The sequence below is a fragment of the Dendrobates tinctorius genome, unplaced genomic scaffold (genome assembly GCF_039654945.1).
Source record: "Dendrobates tinctorius isolate UK_male_01 unplaced genomic scaffold, ASM3965494v1 ptg000224l, whole genome shotgun sequence".
NCBI lineage: Eukaryota > Metazoa > Chordata > Amphibia > Anura > Dendrobatidae > Dendrobates > Dendrobates tinctorius.
Genome location: NW_027361891.1, coordinates 6,314,888 through 6,337,094, shown reverse-complemented (window position 1 = coordinate 6,337,094; position 22,207 = coordinate 6,314,888). Strand labels below are relative to the sequence as shown.

At 47.3% G+C, this 22,207-nt stretch overlaps 1 protein-coding gene across 2 annotated transcripts in view; it reads right to left on the bottom strand.

The window, feature by feature from the left end:
- The window catches only part of DYRK2 (dual specificity tyrosine phosphorylation regulated kinase 2), a 36,600-nt gene that overhangs the window by 7,927 nt on the left and 6,466 nt on the right, over positions 1-22,207 (bottom strand). The window contains exons 1-2 of one of the 2 annotated variants that reach the window (XM_073555482.1): positions 13,125-13,650; positions 10,644-10,768 (exon numbers count right to left, since the gene is read on the bottom strand). In XM_073555482.1, the coding sequence (XP_073411583.1) occupies positions 10,644-10,768; positions 13,125-13,170 (171 nt within the window). In that variant the 5' untranslated portion in view covers positions 13,171-13,650. Of the gene's footprint in view, positions 1-10,643; positions 10,769-13,124; positions 13,651-22,207 lie in introns of those variants that run through there. The other variant, XM_073555483.1, reaches the window with a different exon arrangement.

The following is a 22,207-nucleotide window of genomic DNA, read 5'->3' as shown; positions in this document are numbered from 1 at the left end:
CTGATAAACTCCTTTTACAGGAGGGAAACGTGTCGAGGCGAAATCTCATCAGCCATGAGCTAAGTTTTTATGAATTTATATTTTTGCTGATTATTTAGGGTATAGTGCAATATAAGCTGAGTGATTGACGGCTTATTTTTGGGCATGATGCAATATGAAGTATGTGATTATTGCTGTGGAAATGGAGGCAATAGTAACTGTTGGTGACTTAAGAAATGATTAATATTGCTTCCTAAAAGGATGTCACCAATTGTGTACTCTGGTCATTGATAAGGGTCCAATTCCTCTTTTTTTTGCATTTGCCTTCTTTTTTCACTATAACCCTATTCTTTGTATTGGTCTACATTTACATTATTATTATTTAGTTTTGGGAGGATTTTTTGTGAGAATAATTCCTAGGTATATATCACCTTTATTTAAGCCCTGCTATGTTCTGATTACCTCCCTCCCTTGGTACAGGTGAGTAGTGTAGGGGTCAGCCTACGTGGAGCGGGGGCACCAGAGCAACGAAGGGTGAAAAAGCTCCGCTGTTAGGCAGGGAAATTATTAAATAGGGATTTTTAGCTATCTGTCCTTTCTATATATGTGCCAATAAGTAATGTTTTATCCAGCTACTATTTTGTCACAATTTTTTGTTTGTGGTGGTTTGTGGCACGGGATACCTATTATTGGTGATTGTAAAATGTTTGTACCCGGTCATCTGTTGTTCTCCAGTTTGATGTCTCTTATATAGGAGTCAACAGGGCGATTAGGGAGAGCCACCGAGGAGCGGGGGCGCCATTTGCGTTTCAAGAGGGTGCCAACCTCCGCTGTCAGGTAGGGGTCAGCTAAAGGGCCCTATAGGGATAAACAGGTTGTTATCCCCCACCTGGCGCTGTACTCTTTATTTGTGGCTGGCTTGGTAAGACAGGATCAGGATTTTCTGTTTGTCTAAAAGTTTCTCAAATTTTTTTTTAATGATTAAATAATAAAGTATCTTTTAAGGATTAATTTTTTGTATATGAGCTGCTAGATAATTAATCAAAGTTAATAATTTGTTACGTTATTTTTATGTAGGGGACAAAGCTAGCATGTGGAAGAAAACCGCAAACGCAATGTAAACACTATGTTTGGCAGAAAACATCAGCCTGAAAACACCAACCCCAGAGTAAAACATGGTGATGGCAGAATCATGCTGTGGGGAGGCTTTTCTTCAGCAGGGCCAGGGAAGTTGGTCAGAGTTGATGAGAAGATGGATAACGCGAAATACATGGCAATCATGGAGGAAAACCTGTTAGAGGCTGTCAAAGTCTGGAGACTTGGGTGTAAATTTACCTTCCAGCAGGACAATAATCCTAAAAATACTGCCCGAGCTGTACAACGAAAGGGTTTAGATCAAAGCATATTCATGTGTTTCAATGGCCCAGTCACATTCCAGACCTAAATCCCAATGACAATCTGTGGCAAGACTTGATAACTGCTGTTCAGATGCTCATCGTCCAATTTCACTGAGATAGAGCTAGTTTGCAAAGAATGGGCGACAACGTCATCCTCTACATGAGCAAAACTGGCAGAGACATACCCCAAAAGAGCTGCAGCAGTAATTGAAGAGAAAGGACTTCTAAAAAGTATTTACTCAGTGTGTGTGTGTGTGTGGGAAAGAGGGGGCTGAATACATATGCACGTCACAATTTTCATATTTACACTTTCAAAATATTTCTAGAACCATCTATCATTTCCTTTACATTTCATAAATATTAGCTAATAGGTGTTGGAATACCACCCCCCCCAAAAAAAACAACACATTAAAGTTTGTGGGTGTAGCATGAAATAATGTGGAAAAGTTCTCCAGTTCGCCACATGGTATAAATACTTTTTAAAAACATTGTAGCTCTTTCAAAGATAAATCCGACAATACCTTTACATGACAAGTCCATTATTATGGTACTGAGAAATCAGCAATGTTAATATGCAAATGAGGGTGAACAGCCGTTTGTAGATCTAAAGCCTCTGTCACTCCAGCTCTATTCCCTGCCAAGCAGCCCCTTAGGTTTGGAGGTCAGCCTCTGGGCTGTGTGATTTAAGGCAAAAAAAAGTAGTCAAACAGAAGGCATGAACATTGTGTGTGTTTGGGGGACTGGGGGGGGGGGGGGTGACAGGAGAGTTGTGGGTAATCCTTATGACAGATGATTTTTTGAGCATTGCAAAAGATCGTCACACCTAATGAACAAGTGTTTGCTAGTTATTGGGTGATCGGCAACCTGTTTACAAATAAAGATAATTATCAGACAATTTAGTCCAAAATTATACCTCCCATACCCTAAGGTTAGGTTTTAGTACTTCAAAAATGCATAACCACCACCAAATTTACCACGGATAAATTACTCAGGTAAAAAAAAGCCGGATTACTTACCGGTAATGCTCTTTTAATGAGTCCACGACAGTATCGGATCCGCCCATTTGGAACAGGAAACCCTACAGGAAAGATAAAAGGGGCGGTCCACCTTTCCTCCTCAGTTTTTCGTTTGAGTACCAGAAGGACCGCCAAGGATTAGGCAATGTTCTCTTATTTTAACATCTTTCTTATCCATTATTTGGTTAATATACTTTAACTATTGATATCCTTAGGGGGGGGGGGGAAGTGAACGGGTGCTGTCGTGGACTCATTAAAAGAGCATTACCGGTAAGTAATCCGGCTTTTTACTCTTCGCCACGACAGCACCCACTGGAGAGATTCCAGAGACCATCACCTGGGTGGGACCACCGTGCCAAGGATAGTCCTGCCAAAGCTTAAGTCAGAGGTTGATGAAAGATCAAGTCTGTAGTGGTTATAGAAGGTAGAAGGGGATGACCAAACTGCCGCCTTACATATAGTTTCAATCGGAACATCTCCCTTTTCCGCCCAAGAGGTTGCCATTGCCCTGGTGGAATGCGCCCTGATGTTCCCTGGAGGATCTTCGTTTTTTGCGGAGTAGGCTAAACGAATGGCCTCTCTGATCCACCAGGAAATGGTGCTCTTCGTGACTCCATACCCCTTCTTACAGCCCTGAAATGAAACAAATAGGGCCCTACTCTGCCTCCAACTGTTGGACCTCTCAATACATTTTAGGACAGTTCTTTTGACGTCCAGAGTATGGAACTTCTGCTCTTCCGGAGTAGAGGGATTTTTATAGAAGGTTGGGAGGAGTATCTCCTGAGATCTATGGTATTTTGTTGCCACTTTTGGCAGGTAGGCAGGGTCTGGTTTTAATACCAATCTGTCTTGGTATTCTTGGAAAAAAGGTGGATCTATTGACAAGGCCTGAATATCACCCACTCTTCTAGCTGAGGTCAGTGATACTAAGAGGGCCATTTTAAGTGCTAAGTATTTGAAGGGTATTGTGTCGATCGGCTCAAAGGGGTCTACCGTTAGGGCGTCTAAGACCAGATTTAGATCCCATGTAGGGACGGAGGGTATGTGGATTGGAGCTATTCGTTCACATGCTGTAATGAAACGAGTTATCCACTTGTTGCCTGCTATATTATGGCCATATAGTGCTCCTAATGCTGATATTTGTACCCTTAGTGTATTTACTGCTAAGCCTAAGTCTTTCCCCTTCTGCAGAAATTCCAAGATTGGGATTATCGGAACTTCTGCTGTATGAGGTACTGTATGGAATTGAAGAAATTTTTTCCATATTCTAGTGTAAATTTGGGTTGTGGACTGTTTTCTACTTTGTAGTAGTGTAGTAATTAAGGACTCCGAGAATCCTCTTGTCCTCAATAACTGCCTCTCAAATTCCACGCCGTCAAGTGCAAGCTGAGCACTTGAGGGTGGAAAAAGGGGCCTTGGGAGAGTAGATTGGCAGTCGGAAGGATCCAAGGATCTGTTATTGACATAATCTGCAGCCACGAAAACCACGGTCTTTTTGGCCAGAACGGTGCTATTAAGATTATTCTTGCTTTGTCGTCTCTGATCTTCCGAATTACTTGAGGTAGGAGGATCAATGGAGGGAACGCATACGCCAGGTTGAAATTCCATGGAGCTAGAAAGGCGTCCAGTATGTCTGGGTGATCTGACGGAGATAGGGAGGCAAATGTTTTTATCTGCCTGTTCTCCTTTGTGGCGAAAAGGTCCACCTCGGGTTGTCCCCATGAGGCTACTATGTCCCTGAAGACCTTCCGATTGAGGCACCACTCTCCTTGTCGTAGAGTGTGTCGGCTTAGGAAGTCTGCCTTTTGATTGCTCTCGCCTCTGATATGAAGGGCCGAGAGGGACAAAAAATAGTTTTCTGCTAAGTTTAAAATTCTTGCCGCTGAAGACATCAGAGTCTCTGATCGAGTTCCTCCTTGTCTGTTTATATATGCCACTGTGGTGGTGTTGTCAGACAGGATCCTTACATGCTTCTGTTGGAGCTGCGGAAGGAAGTTGTATAAAGCATAGAACACTGCAGTCAGTTCTTTTAAATTAGATGAGTAATCGCATTCCTCTTTACTCCACCTTCCCTGACGAAACCCATTCTCCATGTGGGCTCCCCAGCCCTGGGGACTGGCATCGGTGGTTACGATACAGGATGGAACTATAACCCATGGAACTCCTGAACATAAGTGGTTATCGTCTAACCACCACTCTAGGGAAGTCAAGACTTCTTGTGACAGGGTTATTTTGCTCTGCAAATGACCACTATGTCGCTTATCCTCTTGGAGGATCTGGTGTTGTAGCGTACGGACATGGTACTGGGCCCACCGGACTGCCGGGGTGCAAGAATTTAGTGATCCTAATAGTGACATTGCTTCTCTCAAGGATACACGTGGTTTATCTATAGCTGCTTGTATTTTTTGTTTTGTGAGGGTGATTTTTACCTGAGGTAGTAGACATCTCTGGGTCAAGGAATCTAGTTGAAATCCTAGAAATGTCTGGAGAGATTGCGGATCGAGTCTGGACTTTTGGATATTGATAATCCAGCCAAGGCTCTGAAAAGAGGAGATTGCGTCAGTTACGCGTTCAGTACATTGTTTGACTGAATTCCCAATTATTAGGAAGTCGTCTAGATATGGTACAATTAGTGTGTCTTTTTGGCGAAGGTAGGCCATCACTTCTGCCATCACCTTGGTAAATATTCTTGGTGCCGTGGAAAGCCCGAAGGGCATTGCCGCGTATTGGAAATGACGAATCCTTCCCTCGACTTCCACTGCGACTCTTAGGTATTTCTGGAATCTGTTGTGTATAGGGAGATGATAATAAGCATCTTTTAAATCAATCCCTGCCATTACGCAATTTGGGAAAAGAAGCTTTATAGTGGATCTAATTGATTCCATTTTGAAATTATAATTTTTTATAAATGAATTTAGCTTCTTTAAATTAATAATGGTTCTAAACGTACCGTCTGGTTTAGGCACCAAAAACAGGGGAGAGTAAAAGCCTCTACCCTGTTGTTCCTCAGGGACGTCAACTAAAACTTTTTTAGCTAGTAGGACTCGAATCTCGTCTTCGAGAGCCTTTTGCTGAAGTGAGGAATTAAGGCGAGTTATAACAAAGAACTCATAAGGGATCCGAAGGAATTCAATCTTTATTCCTTCCTTGATTATGTTCAAAATCCATGGGTTTAACGTAATTTGTTCCCACTTGGTAAAAAAAAAATTTAATCTACCCCCAACTGGTGGGTCTAAACTCTTAATTTTTATCTCTCCTATATGTTGGCCCTCTGAAGATGGTACCCTTCTGCTTTTCGTCTTTCGTGGCCCATCTGTTCGTTCTGTCCGATTGCCTTCTTCTCCCGAATGGCCGTCTTTTAAAGGTTTTCCTATAAAACGGAATGGGAGAATCACTGAAGGCCTTTTTCCTTTCTTTTGCCTTGGCGAGAATTTCGTCTAAGGCTTTTCCAAAGAGGAACTCACCCTCGCATGGGGTTGCACTAATTTTGGATTTTGATTGTGCATCCCCTTTCCAGCTCTTTATCCACAGCGCGCGTCTGGCGTTATTCACCAGGGCTGCCGACCTCGCTGCCAGTCTTAGGGTGTCCGCTGAAGCGTCTGCCATAAAGGCAGCTGCACCTCTTATCAACGGGATGGCTGCACGCAGTTTCTCCCTTGACACTCTTTGCTCAATCTGCTGGTCTAATTGATCTAGCCATACCAGCATTGATCTAGCAGTACATGTGCTGGCTATTGCGGGTTTGAATACCCCGGTGGTGGATTCCCAGGACCTTTTGAGTGAAGATTCAGCCTTTCGGTCTAATGGGTCTGCTAACAATCCTGCGTCCTCGACCGGGATCGAGGTCTGTTTGGAAGTGGAGGATATGACGGCATCCACCTTTGGTACTTTAGTCCATTTTAATAGATCTTCATCAGTGAACGGGTATTTCCGTTTTGAAGCTGATGGGAGAAAACCCCTCTGGTCGTGTTTCTCCCACTCTCTTTTGATGAGGTCCTTAATTGCCGGTATCACCGGAAATGATCTCTTTTTCTCTGCCAATCCCGCAAACATAATGTCCTGCGCGGTTTGGGCTCCCCTTTCTTCTTCACATCCCATAGTATTTCTAACCGCTTTTACAAGGTTATCTACGCTGTCCAGTGGAAAACATGCGCGTCCTTCCATCTCCGAGGATGACGATGAGGACGTGGATGCGGAGCCTGAGTTTAACTCCTGTTCTTCCTCTGACTCTGAACTAACAATGACCTGTTTCTTATGACTGGACTCTGCGGGAGTGCTGGCGCGGTTGATGGCTTGTATTTCCTCCCTAATTATGGCTCGGATATCTTTGGAAGATATCGTCGACCCCTGCCTGGTCTCTTTCATGCATTGTTTGCAGAGTTTTTTGGGGTAGGAGTCAGGGAGAGGATCTGAACATAATGCGCATTCTTTATGTTTCGTTTTTTCTTTTTTGTTTGACTGAAGTGAGAGGTCAAAGGTAAAGAGAGAGGGGGGGGAGGGAGGAGGTTAGCTTAATAGGTAGAGTATATACTTTGCACACTCACCCAGTGAAGCTTAATACCGGGTCGGATGGCTGAGACGGTCTGGATCGGGTTTCTGCTGCCTCGCTCCTGCGGGCAGTCTCTGTCCTGGCGCTGCGGTCCCTGGTGGAGTTGCCCCCTGCTGAATCCCCTGCTGGGGTTTGCGACTCTGCGGGGGACGACATGGTTCCAACGATGCAGCGCTACAGCGCTGTTTTATCTTTCTTCTTGTCGTGCCCCCGGAAGTCGCCCTGTCACAGGGCGCATGCGCCGCGTCATCGCCATCCTACCCCGGAAGTTCAACCATTACTTCCGGGGTATAGGAGCGTCGGGTGCCGGCCGGCTTCCGCGCCACCGCTACTCGCTCGCGCGCTCATGGCCTCACCTCCACGCTATATCCCCACCGATTGGGGGGGGGGATCCCCCGGATGCCGGACCGGCCCGCTCCCTGGTAAGACCGGGCGGCCCTCCCCGGACCTGGTCATTACCACTGTGCCACCAGACGAGGGGGGAGCCGTCAAACGGAATCTCCCCCGACGCTGCTTCCGGACCGCAGCCCCTGCCGTTCCAGAGGAGACCGCACAGGCGGATGCATGGCCCGGGTAAGATCCTGCAGGATCCTGCTCCATTTGGAACAGGAAACCAAAACTGAGGAGGAAAGGCGGACCGCCCCTTTTATCTTTCCTGTAGGGTTTCCTGTTCCAAATGGGCGGATCCGATACCTCCAGTGGGTGCTGTCGTGGCGAAGAGTAAAAACTACATTCAATTCAAGTAAAATTTAATATTTTATTGATAAGTTTTAAAAATGCATTTAAAATGAAATATAACAAAGAAATATGGTGGATAAAAAGACACTCACAGTATGTCACGGGATATAAGCATGCAATTTTATATTCTACCAATCATTATCTGATGCAAAAAGTTACAAAATATGTCCATGGTAAGTAGGCAGACTGCACTACCCAGGGAATTTACCCTGCTAGTACAGCACGCCTTAGTACTTAGATACACTCTGCCAATGAAAATACAAGAACCGATCTATGATGGGTAGAAAAAAATTGGTTGTATAAAGCACAAATACGATATCAATAAGGTATCACAGGGAAAAACAGTAGAAAACAAAAGTGCAGTACCATGATTTTGCTAGGATGGACGCCTCTCAAAGAAGCAGAGAAACGTGCGTCGGGGCAGAGGGACACCATTGTATTCACTGGGATTTGTGCAATACATCCTTCTTTTTCTGCTATTTTCACATCGGACCATTCTAACAAATCATGACACTGCTCTTGTTTGCAGCTTGCAGACATTCGGCCTTTAGTTCACCAACAGGCTGACTTACAAATCTTTCTATGTAGGAATGCTTATATAGCAGCCATTAAACACTTGTTTTCTACCCTGTTTTTTCCTGTGATACCTTATTGATATCAAATTGGTACTTTATACAATTTTTTTCTACCCATTATAGATCGGTTCTTGTATTTTTATAGGCATAGTGTATCTAATCACTAAGGCATGCTATACTACTAGCTGCCTTTGGGTACATTCCCTGGGTAGTTCAGTCTGCCTACATACCATTGACATATTTTGTAACTTTGTGCAACTGATTATGATTGGTCGAATATAAATTTGCATGTTTATACCCTGTGACACACTGAATAGAGTCCCTCTTTTTATCCAGCACCTTTCTTTGTTATATTTACTTTTTTAAATACGTTAACAGTATATTTTACTTTAACAGAACATACTTTTTTTTTTTTTTTAACCTGGGCAATTTATCTGTGGTAAATTTGCTGGAAGTAAAGATAATTGTCAAATGAGCGTTAACATCATTTCTGCCATAATCAAGGAGACTGGCCTGACAAGGCCATTGAAGACTTCAGCTGCTAGCTTTGGAATCCACGGCAGCCAGAAAGATCAGACTCACCTTTAGTTCTGGCAACATTGCAAAAAAATAAACTCATTTTTGATAACCATAAATTATTAGGCATCATGACTTATACAATTCGGTAATATAAAAGTGTCTCCAAGGTAACAGCTATTAAGGCTGGTTTCACACTTGCGTTTTTTTGCGCTGTATTTTAGCGCTAAAAAACGCATGCGCTTTTTTTCCCTATATTTTGCATGGGATGCGCTTATGTGTGCATACACATGCGTTTGTATGCGTTTTTACGCGCATGCGTTTTTTTGTGGTGTGCGCTCGGGCGCACAAAATGCATCCTGTTGCATTTTTTGGGCGTCCGACTTGCCTCAAAAAACGCATGCGCACGCAATGCGTTTTTTTACAGCAAGACACCCATTGTAAGTCTATGGGTGCGCATACGTGCGCATTGGTATGCTCATGTATGCGTTTTTTTTGTTGACCACTGGTTAGACAATGGAAATTAGGGGTTTGGGTTAGAGATAGGGTTAGTTAAGGGGGTTTAGGGTTAGTATGGTTTGGTTAAGGGTTAGTTAGGGTTTAGGGTTAGGGTTTGGTTAGAGTTAGTATGGTTTGGTTAGGGTTAGTAAAGTCATGGTTTGGGTTAGTGTTAATCCTAACCCTATCTTGATTTTTTGGTGAGGCCAACTAATGTTGGAAAAAACGCAAACGCGATAAAAACGCATAAAAACACAAACACATAAAAACGCTACGTTTTTTTCATGCATGCGCATAAAAATGCTTGAAAAAAATGCAGCATTTGTATGCGTTTTTCCATGCGTTTTTTTGCGGGAAAAACGCACTGCAAAAAAAAGCAAGTGTGAAAGTAGCCTAACAGATATGACAATGAGGGGTCTCGCAGCTACTTCTCCTTCTCTGCCTATTGAAATGAATGGTTATAAGGAAGCCGGGCAGGACCGCTCTGTATCATTCACCTAAGGGTATGGCCATCTGAAACGTAACAAGCAAAGACATGTTTGAAGATACGGAAGGTATGAGCAGAAGAAAACAAGGAAGTAAATAGAGGTTTACTACCAAATCCTTTCATTGTAGCTGGGAACTATCAAGGGAAAGGTTCGCTGGACGGCTCGGAGAAATGGAGATGACCGCCGAACAGCAGCAGAACATGGAACTGACATTTTATTCCTAAAATGTTTCAATACAGAGCAGCTGTCTGCCACCTGTCTGCCCAATACCGGGGGCATCCGACAGCTGCTATACACTAAAAAGTAGAAACGATGTAGATGGGGCAAAACAGGCGCCACATGAGCTGACCGAACGTGACCCCGCATAGATAATTAACTAAAAACTCTGCGTCCTCTAATGAATAATACAATGCTCAACCATAAAAAGCCATTAACGGCCATTTGTGTCTCCTAGAGAAAGTTCATAGAAGGTGAAGTAGAAACCAGATGATGACAGCCAGAGTCTGATCCGGAGAATGACAGAAAGAAGACGCAAACGGATTAATCTGTAGGAAAATAATGGAATGTATCTCAAGGGCGGATCTAAATCAGAGAGAATGCAACGTACACAAACACTGAAATAACACAATATATACAGGAACTAGAATAAAAATACTAAGAATGACAAAGCCCATTCGTTCCTCCGGTGATGTACAGGAGCCTTGTAGCCGCCCAGCAGACATGAAACAGACGCCCTTGCCGCTTGGCTGTCACCCTGACTGTATCTTCCACATTTATTTCTATAAATATCAATGTCTCGGCTGAATTTAGAAGTCAAGAAGACGATTAATAGACAAATTAGGAAGGCTAATAGGCCAATGCACGAGCTGGCCATCCAAGGTGCTTACCGTGTGTGCTGCGTTGCTGGTTCTTAAGGGCGGCAATGATACTGGTGACGATGGCACTGTTCCGGCAGCAGAACGGGCCAAGGCCGGAGATTGCTGCAACTGACTAGTACCTTCACTTCCTCTGCCTAAAATACAAGAGGGAAAAAAAAAAAACACACACAATTCAAAACCGTTATAGCCAACAAGTACATGACATCCTGCCAAACATCTGGTGCCGGTCCCGGCTATAGCCAATATAACAGAAAACTGCCAGCATCCAGTGCAGAGCCGTATGGCCGCGATGCACAACACAAAAATACACTGTTAGTAGAGTACTATATAGAAAATGGCCAAGAAAGGGTGCAGAAAAGACACAGGCCCACTGTGCCCTACAGTGTGGGGCCATAAGTCACAGCCAGGCCCCGCACAGGAGGAGCAAAGCCGCAGGCCGCCGGGCCCCGCACAGGAGCGTCGCCGCTGGGCCCCCGTACAGGAGCGTCGCCGCAGGCCGCCGGGCCCTACAGAGAACGTTGCACAGAGAATATCACCACACACAGGCTGTGCCCACTGTAGGACACAGCCACACACAAGCAGTACCCGATGCCGGCCATAGCCACACACAGGCCGTGCCCACTGTAGGACACAGCCACATCCCGCCGTACCCAATGCCAGCCATAGCCACACAGAGGCCGTGCCCAGCGCCATCCATAGCCACACACAGGCCGTGCCCACTGTAGGACACAGCCACATCCCGCCGTACCCGATGCCAGCCATAGCCACACACAGGCCGTGCCCACTGTAGGACACAGCCTGCCGTACATGGTGCCTGCCATAGCCACACACAGGCCGTGCCCACTGTAGGACACAGCCTGCCGTACATGGTGCCAGCCATAGCCACACAGAGGCCGTGCCCAGCGCCATCCATAGCCACACACAGGCCGTGCCCACTGTAGGACACAGCCACATCCCGCCGTACCCGATGCCAGCCATAGCCACACACAGGCCGTGCCCACTGTAGGACACAGCCTGCCGTACATGGTGCCTGCCATAGCCACACACAGGCCGTGCCCACTGTAGGACACAGCCTGCCGTACATGGTGCCAGCCATAGCCACACACAGGCCGTGCCCACTGTAGGACACAGCCTGCCATACATGGTGCCGGCCATAGCCACACACAGGCCGTGCCCACTGAGGACACAGCCCGCCGTACCCGGTGCCGGCCATAGCCACACACAGGCCGTGCCCACTGTAGGACACAGCCCGCCGTACTCGGTGCCAGCCATAGCCACACACAGGCCGTGCCCACTGTAGGACACAGCCTGCCGTACATGGTGCCGGCCATAGCCACACACAGGCCGTGCCCACTGAGGACACAGCCCGCCGTACCCGGTGCCGGCCATAGCCACACACAGGCCGTGCCCACTGTAGGACACAGCCCGCCGTACCCGGTGCCAGCCATAGCCACACACAGGCCGTGCCCACTGTAGGACACAGCCTGCCGTACATGGTGCCGGCCATAGCCACACACAGGCCGTGCCCACTGAGGACACAGCCCGCCGTACCCGGTGCCAGCCATAGCCACACACAGGCCGTGCCCACTGTAGGACACAGCCTGCCGTACATGGTGCCGGCCATAGCCACACACAGGCCGTGCCCACTGAGGACACAGCCCGCCGTACCCGGTGCCGGCCATAGCCACACACAGGCCGTGCCCACTGTAGGACACAGCCCACCGTACTCGGTGCCAGCCATAGCCACACACAGGCCGTGCCCACTGTAGGACACAGCCCGCCGTACTCGGTGCCAGCCATAGCCACACACAGGCCGTGCCCACTGTAGGACACAGCCCGCCGTACCCGGTGCCGGCCATAGCCACACACAGGCCGTGCCCACTGTAGGACACAGCCCGCCGTACTCGGTGCCAGCCATAGCCACACACAGGCCGTGCCCACTGTAGGACACAGCCCGCCATACTCGGTGCCAGCCATAGCCACACACAGGCCGTGCCCACTGTAGGACACAGCCCGCCGTACCCGGTGCCGGCCATAGCCACACACAGGCCGTGCCCACTGTAGGACACAGCCCGCCGTACTCGGTGCCAGCCATAGCCACACACAGGCCGTGCCCACTGTAGGACACAGCCCGCCGTACCCGGTGCCGGCCCAGCCATACATAACTGGCATAATGTGCTGCCCCACACTGCACACACGGGATAGGATACACTAGGACCAGACATGAGGCCATTGTTCAGATCTTCCCATTAGCAGCTTTCCCCGGTGACAGGTCTCCGGGTCACCGCCGGCTCCAGGTACACGGAGCAGACAAAGCTGGGAAGGCGGGGGTTAACCCCTTGAGGCCCCTGCCAGGCCTGCAGGAACACGTCTGGAGGGTGGCAGCCCAGGCAATGGCCACAGATGTGGCTGTGGGAGCGGCAGCAGACGCCGCCTGTCACCTACACTGTCCCCGGAGCTCACACTCATTGTCCCCCGGTCAGCTCTTACCGCTCGGATGCACCGCAGCCGCCGCACACGGTTTCCTCGTTAACATGGCGGCTGAGCAGGGCGAGTACAGCCGGGATCTGAACTCCGGACTCTTGATCCCCCACAGTCTCCACGACCTCCGCTCCCCGGCTTCGTCTCCGACCAGCGCGACAGCGCCCCGGCATCCCCGACCTCGTCACCGACTCCCAGCACGAGCAGCCTCCGCTCCCAGGCGATCACCCAGGGGAGTCAGTGTGGGAGGAGAGCAGCCAGGAACACAGGCTCCGCCCCCCGCCGTGCGGCCACTCCCACACACTGACTGCCCACACGTCTCAGCGACCCTCGGACAGGCGGGAGCGGCGGCCGCTGGTGCTGCTGTCGAGGCCGTACTGGCCTGTCTGACACGGAGGCGGGCGGCGGTCAGACGCTCTGGAGCAGGAGGAGGAGACGTGACTTCTGGTGACCAACCGTTGGCGAGCGGCTGCAGTGTTGCTAAGCAGCGACATGACACACTATGCACAGACTATCAACAAGAAAAAGCCGTGCGGGAGGGCGTTTGTTTTTAAGAATTAAAGTGGCAGGAGGCGGTGTCTAATCATGCAGATGGCTGGCAGACGAGGGCGGGCCCGAGAAGCGAGAAGTACCTGCTGACAGAGGCTGTCATTGGTGCAGTCCTGTAGCCTCTCCAGCATGGCGCCCCCTAATGCGCAGGCTCACGCACTGCACCCATACCGCCAGCACATGTGCTCGCTGGCTGACAATGCGCACTGGGTTGCTAGGGCTCCATTTGTTTGGTTTGGCAGCCATCCATTGTCACCTGCTGCCGTCACACAGTGAAGTGTGTGGAGACTTCGCCGCTGGTGACATCCATAGGGCTGTGGAGGTTACTGGTTATAGGTCATGCTGGTTTCCTGGCAGAGGAGGCCTGATCCTGGAGGCCATGGATGAGGGTGGGTTATACGGCCTGTATGGAGTCAGTTTAGGGCTTCCTATAGTATTATGGCCAAGAGCTAGGCATTATGCCCTAACCCAGGACCCCACATAACTGGATCTGTAGAGATCAGGTACAGGTGGGCAGCCGTACATAGTGGGGGGAGAACAGGAGCGGTTACCCAAATTCTATGGGGTGCAAAATGTTGCCCATTCCCTAAATGTTGCTACTTTCTGGAGCGATGCCCTGAAAAGTAAGCGTCAGTCCTGCAGCTGTGCCGCGGGCTGCTATGCAGAGCGCAGTACTCAAGATGAGTTTGTCATCAGCTGCTGCGCTCTTCGTTGGCAGCAACCGGGATGACAAAGCTGACAGTATGATCAAATGAAAAGTCGTTATCTCATTTTCTGCCTAGGAAGAGAGCAGCAGCCGATGGCCAACTCACATTGACTGCTGCGCTCTGCATGGGCACTGACTGCCATGACGACGGTCACCCTTTACTCTCCCACGGAGACAGAGACCTACTGGGGAGGCTGTGCTGGATTTACAATAAATGACCAGCCAGAAAAAACAACAACACTAAAGTTACAGAGGCATTTTGATAATCGTTTATAGATACCATATCTAATTCTAATGAGGATTGGCGATAAGGTAATAAAATAGTTACATAAAAGAAAAATATGTAAGAAAACACAAAACTGAAAAAAGCTCTGGGGGTTGAAGGGTTAAAACGAGAGTTGCATAAAATTGATGCAAATTTACGCGAAATTAATCTCGAAGCATTATTAATGAGATGGGACTACACGCCAGCGAAATCACACCAACTCTTCCCAGAACACTGATCAATGTTGGAGAGAATGTGGTCACAGAGGAAATGTATGCCATATTCTGTGGGACTGTCCATTAATTAGAAATGTATGGAAAGAGTCTTCAAACTAATAAAAAAGGTGATCAGGAAATTCCCTTTAAAGGAGAAGTTCAAAAAGGGATTTCTGTAAAAATCAGCTGGTTTCTGGATTTTAAACTTCAGTAGAGACGGGAGAGACTTAAATTAGGAGGAAAAATGAAGTTCCAAAGGGACCATCCTAGGCTGTATTTCGGCATTGTATTATTTCTCATTGCGACTCAGAAGAATGTGAATGGCTTTAGGTCTGGTTTTTGGTGTGAATATTTCTGAATCTAATGCTAACAAAGCTAGTTGTGGTTAAAAGGGAATTTCCTGATCACATACCTTTTTTATTAGTTTGAAGACTCTTTCCATACATTTCTAATTAATGGACAGTCCCACAGAATATGGCATACATTTCCTCTGTGACCACATTCTCTCCAACATTGATCAGAGTCTTCTGGGAAGAGTTGGTGTAATTTCACTGGAGTGTAGTCCCATCTCATTAATAATGTTTTGCGATGAATTTCACGTAAATTTGCATTAATAGTATGCAAGTTCTAACTATGAATCAAATTCAATTTCTGGAAGGTTAAATGCTCATCTTATCCTCCATATACTGTGTTGTCCACAGATCGAACTGCATTTGCCACAAGACGTGCTTCACTTTAAACCCCATACCCAGATATGACATAGATGATAATAGGAACAATAAACACAAACAGATGAGAAGAACCACATATACAGGAATTTCTATTGCTGGTTTGAGTGAGAATGGCTGAGTGTTATGGTTAGAAAAAAGGATTGCTTGCAGGGAGTCATGGAGAATGTGATTGTTATAATTTTTTTGAGTAAAGCCATGACTTTTTTTTATTGCTTCCATTGCCAGTGTAGATAATTCCTAGTCATTATCTAGTCTTGGACTTGGGGCAGTCCAATTAGGTATGGAACACATCACCAAATGCCTACTATTGTTCAAACAGATCCAATCAAAAGATTTCCTGCATCTAAACTGCTGCCACCACCTTCGGTGTCGCTTACTTAGCATGAGGGTCAAGCCTCCAAAGGCTGTGAGTGACAGATCTCACACTTTGAGCCAGCTCAGAGCAGCACAAAGACTTGCTTGCAATATAGAGTCAATCTGTAGCTGCCAAAGAACCTTCTAGAAACATAATCCCTTCAGGAGTTATGGAAATGCTGTACATCGTGTATATTTCCAGGATCTCCAGAACATGGTGAACACCTTCCAGTGTCTTGATCCGTTCTAGCACCCAAGGAAGGGGAGTTATGTAGCATGAACAGTAGGAACCAGATAGCAAAGATGTGCTTAGGTTCAATGCATAGCAGGGTCTCGGCAGGATCCGATGGAGCCCAAACCACCTCCCTAGGACCGTCCATTAAAGAGGTATGACTCATCTTAGGTTGTGGCGTTTTTAGCTGCTAGAGGGAAGGGGAGAGGATTTGGGTTCAGCCCAGAGGGCAGAAGGGGAGTCACCCAAAGGGGATAAAGGCTAGTGTAAGCCCATGTGGTCTATTAGTTATGCATGCAGTCCACTATAAAAGGAGGGACATGGCGAGTAACGTGCTATCAAGGACCTAGGAGCCAGCTGGCAGCCCATGCTCCCTGCAGCCCAGCGCATACATGGTTGAACATCAGTGTGGTAATTGACATGATTGCATAACCATTGTATATACAACTCAACAGATTTTGGCCTACAAAAAATGGCGCTCCCCAAAAGGTATATATATCTCAAACAAGTTCAGGAAGCATATAGCCATAAAATACACAAAGCTTTATTTTGATTGATACAAAAAGACAAAGACAATTATGAAAAGGGAGATGGATAGCCAATTAAATACCACAATTACATGTCTCAAACGAGTGTCTAGAGCTGCATCAAGGGATACATGTACATCAAAGAGAAATCACAGTATACTGTAATATACTTAGTGTGAAAAATAAGTAAAAAGTATCATGATGTTAACATGTATAGAATTAAGGCTGCTAGGAGAACCACTAAAGATATGTCATAAAACACATATGGGGGCTCTCTGCCGAATATACAATTCTAATGCTAGATCTCATCTATGCACATAATGATGTAGTAATGAATGTTATCAGAGAGCAAATAATGTAGTATAGACAATAATGCCATGTAAAAAAAATAACTAACATACCAAAAATATATATAGGCCTTAATATCATATAGTCAGATGCCTGTCAAAAGGTATAACACTCTGTAGAAAAATGGAATGAAGGTTACTAAAGATGATTAACACCAAATTACCAGCATAGATAGCTGGAAAAGACTGGCTCATAGGGTTCCTCCATGGTCTAGTTCCATCCCCTGAATGTAATGCAACTATCCTCTAAGAAATAGCAAAGTATTAAGTATATGACCTTGTGATGCTGAAGTCCCCGACGCGCGTTTCGCCTTAGCTTCGTCCTTTCTTACAGGATAGTTGCATTACATTCAGGGGATGAACTAGACCATGGAGGAACCCTATGAGCCAGTCTTTTCCAGCTATCTATGCTGGTAATTCGGTGTTAATCATTTTTAGTAACCTTCATTCCATTTTTCTACAGGGTGTTATACCTTTTGACAGGCATCTGACTATATGATATTAAGGCCTATATATATTTTTGGTATGTTGGTTATTTTTTTACATGGCATTATTGTCTATACTACATTGTGTGCTCTCTGATAACATTCATTACTACATCATTATGTGCATAGATGAGATCTAGCATTAGAATTGTATATTCGGCAGAGAGCCCACATATGTGTTTTATGACATATCTTTAGTGGCTCTCCTATGCAGCCATAATTCTATACATGTTAGCATCATGATACTTTTTACTTATTTTTCACACTAAGTATATTACAGTATACTGTGATTTCTCTTTGATGTACATGTATCCCTTGATGCAGCTCTAGACACTCGTTTGAGACATATGTAATTGTGGTATTTAATTGGCTATCCATCTCCCTTTTTATAATTGTCTTTGTCTTTTTGTATCAATCAAAATAAAGCTTTGTGTATTTTATGGCTATATGCTTCCATTGTATATACAGTATAGTGTATTGTCTAGTGTGCCCTTAAGGTGATTACATATATAATTTTACCTTGGGCTGCTCTTTTATCACGATCCACAAATTCACACATCCGTTTCTCAGTTTTACTTTCCATGCTTACCATGGCTGTTTTTTGGCCCGATATAATCCCGTTAACGGACCAGGCTTATATCTAACAAGGAACTGGTGGCAATCCTACCTGGCTGGCAGCGCTCTGTTGCACTGGTCAGTAACTGCATAAGCTACATCTTCTCATTCCCTGGGCCCGTGCAGACAGGGGGCATCTGTGTAAAACTATACCAAGCTGACCTTACGCATCCCCAGAGAGTGCAGAGCGTCACGTTGGTGAAAGTGGGGAGACCGCATTACGTGATCCATCTGACGTAATAGTGACATCAGGCAGGGTGGCGAGGTGTGGGTTCATCACAGTGGCACCTAGTTCTCACTCTACTGCCTTCTAGTAGCTTCGTATAGCACTCTATTATGGAAGTATTGTTTCTTGGAAGAAATAGTAAGTAGTACAGTATCACTTGGAAATGTTCACTTCTTTACGAAGGCAGCAGGAGAATTTATCATGTCTTATACTTTACTATCTGTAATTAAATAGTTCAGCACACACTCATGTTTTCTAGTTAATTCATCCACTCATGATATGACAGATGGCTGTGGTGTTGATATGTTGGCATAATGACCTTGGCTCTAGTGTCTACACCAGCTGAGTAATGATTATTGCCAAAGCTGTCTGTTCTCACCAGGAAATTCACTAACCAATCTGTACTATGGCAAATACACTGTCCATTGAGAAAATCTATATATATAATTGCCTTAAATTGTCTGTCATCCACTTCCATCTGGATGTCCCCGAATCCCATAATCCACTGCGCCGCACCGGAAGTACGCCGACCGCCATTTTAGAACACCCAAGTGATGCCGCTCGATCCAGGGCGCAGCTGCGATCCCAACTGCCACTCGGATCCAGGCCACTGCTGCGATCCCAACCGCCGCTGGGATCCCAGCAGCCGCTCGGATCCAGGCCATTGCTGCGATCCCGAACACCACTGCGATCACGACCGCCGCTGGAATCCCGGCGGCTGCTTGGATCAGAGCCGCTGCTCGGATCCCAGCTGCCGCTTGGATCCAGGCCGCCGCTGCAACCATGAGACTGTGAAAGGGGTGTAATGAGGGGGTATAACGAGAGGGTTGTAATGAAGGGGGTGTAATGAGAGGGTGTAATAAGGGGGAAGTAATGAGAGGGATGCCGTGCCGGACCCCCGCCAGGACCCACCACCTGACTTCACGCGCCGGATCCCGCTGCTGCCTGCCCACCCACCTCCGTGCAGTCATAGCCGGCAGGAAAGACCGCGGCTTGAGGCCTGTGCTGGAGATTGGATGCGGCCACCCTCTGGTGGCGCTACACACCATCTCCAGCACAGGCCGCAAAACACCGTCTTTCCTGCCGGCTGTGAGAGGGTGTAATGAGGGGGTAGTAATGATAAGGATGCCGCCGCCAGACCCCCTCCAGGACCTACCGCCTGACTACACACACCGGATCCCGCCGCTGCCTGCCCACCCACCTCAGTGCAGTCACAGCCAACAGGAAAGACCGCAGCTTAAGGCCTGTGCTGGAGATTGGGTGCGGCCACCCTCTGGTGGCGCCGCACACCATCTCCAGCACAGGCTACAAAACACCGTCTTTCCTGCCGGTTGTGACTGCACGGAAGTGGGTTGGCTGCCACCCCCAGCGCCACAAAGCTGCCCCCATCGTAATGTTACTGCCCTCCCAATGCGATAGCATCGGGCACACATCTAGTATAATATAATGAATAATTTCTAGAATTATGTTTTGGCAGGTGTTTGCTCAGAAACCAGACATTGGGCGAAGGAATAGATGAGAGCCATTGGTTATATAAAAATATCCCTTTTTTTTTTCATATTTTACTATAGGTATTAGACAGGAAAATTGTTACTCCCAACGGTAGCGCATGTGAATTTGTGGACCCACTGTGCCACAGAACTGGACCTGCCCAGGAAGGGGTGTGACTAACTGGCTACCTGGTGTTCACTGGAGCTCCTGATGACAGAGACAGACTGGGCTGCAGGTAGACACCAGGTACCACTCCTAGGCAGATCCCAGTACTTCAGCTAGTGACACCATGGGTCAGGTTCGTTGACAGCGACTAGGGCTATGTTCAGACTCGCTGGTCTAGGATACTGGATCAAGGACTGACCGCACAGGGACCGGAGTACAAAGTTCAGGCTCTGACCACACTGGGACAGGGGGACTTCTGGAACAGGGCTGGTTGCATCGAAACCAGGGAACTTCGGATACCAGACTGGCCGCACTGGTACCAGGAGACAACGTTCAGGCACTAGCTGCACCGGGAACAGGGTGCTCCGGGAACAGAACTGGCCACACCTGGACTAGGGGAAAACATTCAGAACACTTGCCGCACCGGGACCAGGGATTCGGGTTCAGGACGCTGGCCGCATCGGGACCAGGGAACCTCACAACTGCACTGGTAGACTGCCACACTACTATTGAACTCATTGCTTGGTGACTTCCTAAGGGAGAGGGAGTCTTTTATACAGGCTGAATTTCAGAAATTGTCAGGGATCCAACTTGCAGCTGTACACATTATACTAAATGCCTCTCGGCAACAAGCTGAGGGCATTAACTATATGTGCGCGCTGCCCCTTTACAAGCACGGGAGCACACCACACTAGATGTGATACTGGGAACTGTGTTGCACACAGCAGCAGAGGACAGGGACCTTGCGGAGGGCTGGGGCAGTAAGTCGGTGACCCGGCATGGAGGGGGAAAGGGACACTATGCAGGGGCGCCGGCCATAGCTCTTAAGTTAACCCCATTATGCACCCTCTTCTTCAAGCCCGTGAGTACTCTCTGCAGAGGAGTTGGAGGCCGACACCTCTTCATGGACACTCTAAAGGGCTATGACTCCTTCTGTCCACCAGAAGAAAAGTCACAAGTCTCACCATCTTTACAGCTTTTCCCAATCAAGCCATCCACAGCATAGGACAGAGCGAGTGTAATAGCAAGAACTGGGCATTGTGAAGTCTCTCTCTGTTTGTTGAGGTCAGCTACCACCCAGAAGGATTCAAGGACAAACTGGAGTTCCTCTGCCTGGTTGCATGATAGTAGAGACTTGGCTGAGGCCATCGCCTTGATGTTCTCTTCACCAGACCACCTAGAAACTGAAAATACCTCCTCTGGGTCCCTCTTCAACCTGGTATCCAAGATGGCACGTCCACGAGGTGGGGAGGTTCCTGGGGGCAGATCATTGGTACAATTATCGGGACTTTGCTTTCTTCGAAGACACCAGCACACAGCGCCTTGGCAACTAGCAGAGCTGTTGGAGAAGATGGCGACACTGCTCACTTTTCTAGATGTATGAGGACCAGACAGCTCTTGTGACTTGATTGTCCCCAGTGGAGTACCGCACGGGGTCTCCAGGCTAGAACTTGAGTTCTCTGCTCTGGACATCCTATGGGAATACCAGACTGCACATGGAAGGTAATCTCCATGTATAACGCTCCGATCTGGAGCTCAAGTTGTTACATCATGACTTAACTGTTTCTGAGTAGGACTCGTCCACTTGACAACACTCTCACCGAATTCTGGAGCTGCCAGACGGGATTCTGACACAACTCTTCAAGGCTTGCAGGACGAACTTTCCCACCAAAGCCTCAACTTGACACAGATACAGTCATAGTCATCTGTGGCGAGGGAATGCTCTCACCATGGACAGTTTCTCCCACTCCCACTGGCCCAAGGCTTTGGCGTTTTTAAACTTCACTGGACAAAGACGTCAGGATATTCCGCACAACCACAGCGATGCCACAATCCCATCTCATGGCTGAGTTAGGCTGGTTACACACTTGCGGTTTTTTGCGCTGTTTTTTAGCGCAAAAAACGCATGCGTTTTTTTCCCCTATCTTTTACATGGGTGCGCATACACATGCGTTTGTACGCGTTTGTATGCGCATGCGTTTTTTTGTAGTGTGCGCTCGGGCGCACAAAATGCATCCTGTTGCATTTTTTGTGTGTCCGACTTGCCCCCCAAAAATGCATGTGCACGCAATGCGTTTTTTTTTTTACAGCAAAACACCGATTATAGTCTATGGGTGCGCATACGTGCTCATTGTAATGAGATCCTAGGTTCTGGCAGCCCCTTTTCCCATAGTGGATTGAGCC